General features: G+C 35.2%; 1 protein-coding gene and 1 pseudogene across 1 annotated transcript in view; both read right to left on the reverse strand.

The window, feature by feature from the left end:
- Positions 1–1,461, reverse strand: part of LOC122089511 (GABA transporter 1-like) — a 6,982-nt gene extending 5,521 nt beyond the window's left edge. The window contains exons 1-2 of the mRNA XM_042659264.1: positions 1,302–1,461; positions 997–1,224 (exon numbers count right to left, since the gene is read on the reverse strand). Coding sequence (XP_042515198.1) covers positions 997–1,224; positions 1,302–1,461 — 388 coding nt within the window. The remainder of the gene's footprint in view (positions 1–996; positions 1,225–1,301) is intronic.
- A 5,492-nt stretch (positions 1,462–6,953) lies between these two features.
- Positions 6,954–7,926, reverse strand: part of LOC122089512 — a 2,213-nt pseudogene continuing 1,240 nt past the window's right edge.

Here is a 7,926-nt window from a genome sequence, read left to right on the forward strand (position 1 = left end):
AATTTTTTTTTTTTTTTTTTTACGTACTATTGTGCATTGCAAGTTTGCAACTCCAATTCAATAGGAGGCAGCAGAGAAGTAAAAATATAATAAAAGGCAAAGAGATCATGCTGGTTGCGTAGTTTTTGCATCAACATGTGGATCAGTGAAAGTACAATTAGGGGCATCAACATGGATGTGGTTTCTTACTTAAGGAAAGGCTGGGTGGTAATTTCACACACTCTTGTGCCTAGGTGTAGGATCCATGTGACCAGACAGTGTTTTGTTTTATATTTTATTTACTTTTTATCTTATTAAAAAGAGATGTTCCTCTCATCGTGAGTAACCACTTACCATCTCAACCTATCTCACACCATCCAATGATGTGTTCCTTACACCTTATGGATTATGTGAGAATAAAATAAGAGAAAGGGTTCCCTCCTATGCTCAGTGCTAAATCAGGGTAATGGAGAGTCCCCATCGCCAATTGTAGGATACGGGTTTTGAGAGAGAGAGAGAGAGAGAGGAGTGAAGCCCATATTTGTATGTTTTTGACATCTAAAATAACATGTGAATAGATCAGGTTCATGTACGAGAATGTTTTCATATGTCTTTGGTCTATGGGTTTAAAATTTATTAAATGAAGAAAAAGAAAATTAATTTTAAATCCACGGACCAGGGTTATTCTCGTACGAAAATAACATTGATGACCCAGTTTTTTGGCCAAATAATTTCCTTCTATTGGGAGAGAGATCCAGGCTTCTCTCCTCCCACAATAGGGCCTTATTTAATGGGATATAGGGTTCTTAAAAACCTAGTACATAATTAGGCAGAAGAGCCTAAGGATTGCGTGTACGTGATTGATCCACATAGATGGAATCTACCCAACAAAAACTGATGTAAAATTTTCGTACGATCTGATTCACACTACAGGATTGCATATCCAACAAATTAACTTATGATTACTGATGAGAATATGGGGGTGATAGTGATGATGGAAAGATTAGAAGTAGGTACCCAAGATGTCGTCGGCCATGTCTCTGAAACGAAGGAGACGGTTGCCCTTGTGAGCATGGTGTTCAAGAACCAGAGAGACGAGGTTGTATGAGTAAAACGTCACCATGGCTGCTATCATCAGAAACACTACTCCCCCTATCCAACCTAGCGACGCCACTGCGAATGGTAGACTTAGCACTGGTGGAGCAACTATGGACGTTGTCATATGGTACCCACAGTGTAGCCATCCTGCAGCAAGAATATCAAATTAATGAATATAAGAAAGATACTAAGAATTGATGAGAAGGAGGGAAGGCATGAGAAACCACCTTTGGATTTGAGAACGAAGAGAGCTCCGGCATCCAATGGCTTCTTGTTTGGCTCATGAGTTTGGGGCATGGGAAGAGGAGGACGCTCTTCATCTCCTCCTTCATGATGATGACGATGATGATCATCTGCAACTGAATAAGGATGCAAAGTACCCATCTCTCTCTCTCTCTCTCTCTTGATGGTTTCAGGGTGGAATAACTTGGAACTGGAAGATGGACGAGCCCTCTCTGCAAGTGATATAATAGATGAAATATATAGCCGTTGAGAGATGTATATATACGATCATCATCTAGAGTTCCAGGCTGACATACGAGAGACGTCAACTTACTCCTCTGTATCCCACTTAGTAAATAAGATTAGATTATACCAATACCAAACCCCACACACAAAAAAAATACAAATACATCATAAATGGGAAAAAAAAAATACTGCCGACTGTGTAATGTATGTTAGCACCTTTTTATGTCCATCTATCTCCTCCCACATTAGGAGGCAGATGTGTCATTTATGAGGAGATAGGAGAAAGATAGACATAGGTAGGGAGCAAGGATTTAGGTATTGGTACCGATAATGGTATCGGTCTTAGTTGATACTGATACGATATTGATTGGATTGGATAGGATCGGTGAGTATCGATCACTTTTGTTCTTGCTTTTTTCTTCAAAGAAAAAATACACTTTGTACTCTTTTACCCCTAAAACGATATGAGTAATCGATCTAGATCGGTGAGATATTGGTATTGGTCTTAGCCGATACCATATGATACGGTTGATAAGATATTGATACTTGAAACCATGTTAGGAGGCATTAGCGTTCACTACACAATGTTCTTTCTTCCTAAAATTATTTGGACTATCAATTCAATATTAATATTTTTTTAATTTTTAAAAATGAAAAAGGAAATATTTTTAGTCCAATTGGGAGGAATCATAATCACTTAGATATGCATAGATTCATATGTTTAATCTAATTATTATTTTCCCAAATGTCACTAAGCATCTATTCTGCTAAGTGGATAAATAATCTACACATTCTAACCATTGGATAAAGAAGATATAATTTAGATTAACCACAAGTCAATTTAATAATCCAATTCAATCACATACCTTATCAATTAGAAATGAAAAATAGGACCATACTCTAGATCTGCAAATTTATTCTTCAAGTAGAGGGATAACAATCAGAAATTTTCAGGATTATGGTGTAAAAAAATATTGTTCCCATATTCAACTTAAGGGTTGTTTTCGCTTGTTTGCATGTATGTAACTTAAGAAAATGAAACAAAAATAGTTAAATAAAAGGGTATATTTACTCTTTCCTGAAAAAAATTTATTTTTACCCTTTGCAAAATCAAAATGTTTACTCTTGCATTTTTTTTTTTTTTTTTATCTCTCCTAATTATCTTTTTTTTTTTCTTAGTTAAATCAAATTAATACCTGATATATTTCTTGTAATTTAAGGGAGAAAAAACATTGTCAATCTAGTGTTGTTTACGTTCGAACAAAAGTGGCCGTGAAAAGATCACACTCTTTCCCCCCCACCCTTTGTATTGAAGATGTTCCTCCATGCCTTTCCATTGTTCCTATGCTAGTGTTGCCAACACCTAGACACAATCGTAAAATGATGCTTCTTACACCAGATTGACAATGTTCTTTCTCCTTTTAATTTTTAAAAAATATATATATATATATATATATCCGACAGGAAAAACATTTTTAATACACTTGCACATCACATATTATACACGTGTCTACAAACTAACCTATACGTATTGTAAAGCGTCAACGGTTCAATTCACTTTCTGGAGAGAGAGAGAGAGAGAGAGAGAGAGAGAGAGAGAGAGAGATTACTTACCCCATTAAAAGAATCTTTAAAATTGATAAGCAATGTCCATGATGGTAGTACAGATTAGCTACCTAAGGATTGAGTTTTGGGCCTGGTATGGGCTGGGATTCAGCTCCGCGTAAATTCCATGCTTAAACTCAGCGCGGCTAATGTCAGTTGTGCTCGGCCCAGCCCAAATGTCACAATATTTAATCCTAAGTCAGAATTAAGTGGAAAGAGAGAGAGAGAGAGAGAGAGAGAGAGAGAGAGAGAGAGAGAATAGAAAGATGTGAAACACGTACTTTTAGGGACAAATCAAAGCTCCATGAATCATGAGTAGTCCTTTTATTATAATGAAAAACAAAAATTTCTGATTCACTGAGACATTGACAGTGCCGTTGCAAGAATAAGACATTGTGAAAAGAATAAACACACCAGTATTTCTATCAACACACCAGTATCAATCATCATCTAAAGTTTTGTCGAGAGATCCACAAGATAAGAGAGGAGAGGATATATCAATATAGGATTCATATGATCAGGATATAGAAAGATATAAGAAAACATCCCCACACAACGAGAAGATCTAGTTCATTTTAATTATTATCCGACAATATCTTATAATAATTAATTAATTAAGTATGTGTATTTAGAATGTTAAGGGCCTAATACTCTTCCAAACTCCATACTCAAAATGGCTTGCTACCATCTTATGGTATTTAATGAGGTCTAGCTATCCAAGCAGCTGTGGGCCTAATATTTGTCCAAACCCAAATGGGTTGCCTTTGTGGCAGAGAAAAGAACCTTTTCAATCTTTCACATTGACTTAAGTTTAGGATCTTGAATGAGTTCATACATCAATTAGGCCTTTACACTTAATAGCTTAAGTGTTTTTGTTATTGAATTTGAATACAAATTGATTTAGAAGGAAACTAGCCAACAATAGAGAAATAATATGTAATTGATCTATATGCTAATAAGTTTCGTTTGAGGTAAAGTTTATTAAAATACTTATACAACATGCTTTCGATACTGTTTTCTACGCATGATACATGCTTGACGCACGTATATGAAAGTATATTGAGAAAGAAAAAAAATTGGTAGTGAGTATATTGAGATAAAAATAGAAACAATGCAAATCGAAGTTCATAACTAAAAGATAATCAGTGAGTTATCACATAATGGTGGGCTGTTTTCAACTCAATCAACATTGTTATATGATAGAATAATTTTTTTTTTTTTTAAATTACTTTAGAATCCCACTTAAAACTAATTAGTGAGTCATATGATAAGATTGACAATTAAATTTGACATTTGGCTCATCGATGGAATTCTCAAATTTTAAATAGTCATAATGACCTAATCATGAATTCTGCAAATAGGCAATAGTTTACAAATATCCTCTGGGAATATCGGCCTAGCTCCTTTCATCCATAAAAAAATACTTATATTAAAATAAAAATTCACAAAGATTCTCAAGCAATGCTCCCACTAAGGATGTGAATTTGTAATCGAAACCGTTTATCAAAACTGAATCAATCCGTTTACACCGAAACTATAAAATCGTTTAATAAATGGTGCGGTTATGGTTTTAAGTTTCAGGCCGATTAGCTAAACGGGTCGTGTCGATTTTAACCGTAGAAACTGTTGATTTCAAACCAAATTGAAACCGTTTAAAACCGTTTAAACCGTTTAAACCAATCCGATTAATCCGTATAACAATTAAATAAAGAAGGGGCAGTAATCCGTATAACAATTAACAATTAAATTAAGTGTTCATCCTACTTTTGTATGATTTATTACAATTCAGTTCAAATTTAGGTTTTAGATCATGAACTTGTAATCCATATATGTTACTATGTTATTATGTTATCATAGATGGGGTGTTTTGGTTGAACCACCTGTCACTTTAATATTTTATGCTGTAGAAGGCTGGATTTGGATGTTGAATGATATTAGTTCTAAATGTTTGAGAATGGTCATGCAAAGAAATAGCACTAGATTATCAAATTAAGACATACCATAGTTAATATAGAATCTCTTATTTGTGGTTGTCAATTATTTTTTGATAAGCTTACGATCTTCAGTTTAGAAATGGTTGCAAGTTATAACAAACCGATTGTGAACCATTTTACAAAACGTATGGAATAAACCGAAACCATTTAAAATCGTAAAACCGAAACCGTTTACTAAACGATCACGGTTTCAGAAAGTGGAACCGTTTAGTAATGGTGCAGTTATGATTTTAGTCAAATAAATATGAACCGAATCAATCCACACCGTTTAAACCAAAACCGAACCGATTAACACCCTTAGCTGCCACCTTTACTCTCTTCATATATATATATTACATAAATACATGAGAGGAATCGATACGTTGTCTGCATATATTCGATCTTACGAGCAAAGTCAAAAGCGAAGAGTGAGAGAGGGGAATTCGGTGGGTATTGTTGCATCATATAGGGATCCTCATCTTTAATAAGAGAGAGTGTGGGTCTTTGTAAGAATGTGTGTATAATGGACAGTGCGCCCTTCCTTTTCCCTATAATTATATGTAAAGGGCTAAGTCCCTTGCTTTATATATATAATTGACTTTTCAATTTTAAAAAAAGCAAAAAATATTATTTTTTATAACTTTCATTTGGCAACCTCTTATAACTCATCAACAATTTGAAAAATATTGGAAATATTTCCAAGGTGCATGATTGCCTGCCAATTTTTCTTAGGGCTTGGGTTGGAAATTTCAACCCATGTACTGGGAATCCAAGCCCAAGGTGGAGGGCAAAATTTGGGTCTCAATGTAAGCCCAAGCCTGGTCTGATCCTAGGTTGGGTTGAGATATTTCAGCCTAGGCTTTACCGAGCTCAGGACTGACCAGGTTTGGCCTTATTTTATCATTAAACCATTTTATTAACTTAATAAAAAAATATTTTTATATATACTTAGGCCTAAAGAGAGTTAAAACTTATGATTTCTTTATAAAGAAATGTCGGTTCATGCCAAATACACTATCCCCTTTGGGATTGATCAAATTAGAAAATATTAGTCGTCTTTCATTTCTTATTGGTAGACTCTTATTCTCTTATTAAAGTTTTCAAAGTGAAACTAAAAATGTGTGTATTCCCTTAGCCCTTTTTCCCCTTGAGAAAAAAATAAATATTTTATTTTATTCTAGGGCATGGGTTGGATAAGCCAGCAGGTTACCCAAGGAACAAAATGTGCTTAGCCTTTTTTCCTTTATTTATTTAGTTTAATTTTTTTTTATCACATTGAAAACTTAAGAAAATAAATGGAGAATGAAATACTAATAAATCAAGGTAAACATCTCAACCCACCAAAAGCCTCAGCCCAGGCCCAACCCGGGGCCTAGGAATCCCAACCCCTGACCCACCTTGCGGGTTGAAAAGGCCAACTTACACTCATAAGGAATAAACTTTAGAGGAGGCAGCTACCCTTGAAGAGTTGAGGTAGCTAATCTTTTTTTTTTTTTTTCACCAACTTTCTTCATTGGTCTTGGAGCAAGATCAAGCCCACATGTCACGTTTCAGCCAATCTAAATAATTGATCCCAGGATTCACGGCCCACATGTCAAGTTTCAGCCCAATCTAAGCCAGTGAACAAGTAAAATATGTCATTAATAAATCAAAGACTATGAAGGGTGTGCGTGGATCTTCGAGTGGGTGTATGGAGTATGGAGATTATTGGCCCGGGGGGGGGGGATATCTATTATATAGGAGTTGATGTTGAAATTTGACACATGACTAATCCATACGGTGATCTATTTATCCAATTATTAGAATTACCAATATCCATGAACATAGATGATGAGTACAGAGATGAAACATGAGAGTATGGTATCTGTGATCAAGAATGGTATCTGTGAGGTATCTGTGAGGGATCTTCATACATTAGCAAATAATCTATAAGTAGCAGCATCCAGAATTATTTGTCTAACAGCTGCAACTGCTGATATAACTGCTACAACTGAAAATATTGTAGCAATAAAGCTATTCACGCAGAAAATTGGGCTATTAGCTTTGTTGGTCTAAATGTCAAGTTGAAGAATATCACAGGCAAGATGAAGTCAAGAGGAAAGAACCCAAAAGCTCCAAGTAGGGCATTGATAACACCAAAGAATGGAAGCATTTCCGCGATTAATGTTGCGATTGCAACAGATATTGAACGCGAAATCAACCTTGGCAACACATTTCGATTCGAGAATTCGCCTTTCTGTGGATCTGAAAATGTACTCTCCAGTATTTCATTTGTGGGTTGTAAGTAAACCTGTGCCAAAGATTTGTGATTAAGCTACTAATTGAGGAAGCTAAGATATAGAGGCTTGAACACAAATTTTGGAAGTTTTTTTAGTTGATTCTTACCAAACCACCTGTTGATACTTGGATGAATGTGAAGGTATTGATCATGTAAAGAAACCACTTGGGCACCAAGGGCTCTCCATTGCTAATGAAGTTATTGAGGAGGATGCCAGCAGCTTGGTTCCCGAATGCCCAGTAGCCGGAGATTGCTACACTGAAGTAAGTAATTATCACTACAGCAAAGCTGACACAGAGTCCCTTGAACATCTTCCCTGTCACTGGAGGTGCTGTAGTTGCCTCGAATAAGAAAATGTAAGGTAAGGTGTCTGATTACTTGTATCTTATTTTTTTTTTTGCCTCTTTAGTATAATATGATTATTTTTTGAATGAGGGTAAAATAATGTGATTTACATATATGTATATGAAAAATATAAAAGACAACAACAGATCTTGATAAATAGTGAAATGATATGTCACAAAA

The sequence above is a fragment of the Macadamia integrifolia genome, chromosome 9 (genome assembly GCF_013358625.1).
Source record: "Macadamia integrifolia cultivar HAES 741 chromosome 9, SCU_Mint_v3, whole genome shotgun sequence".
Lineage (NCBI taxonomy): Eukaryota > Viridiplantae > Streptophyta > Magnoliopsida > Proteales > Proteaceae > Macadamia > Macadamia integrifolia.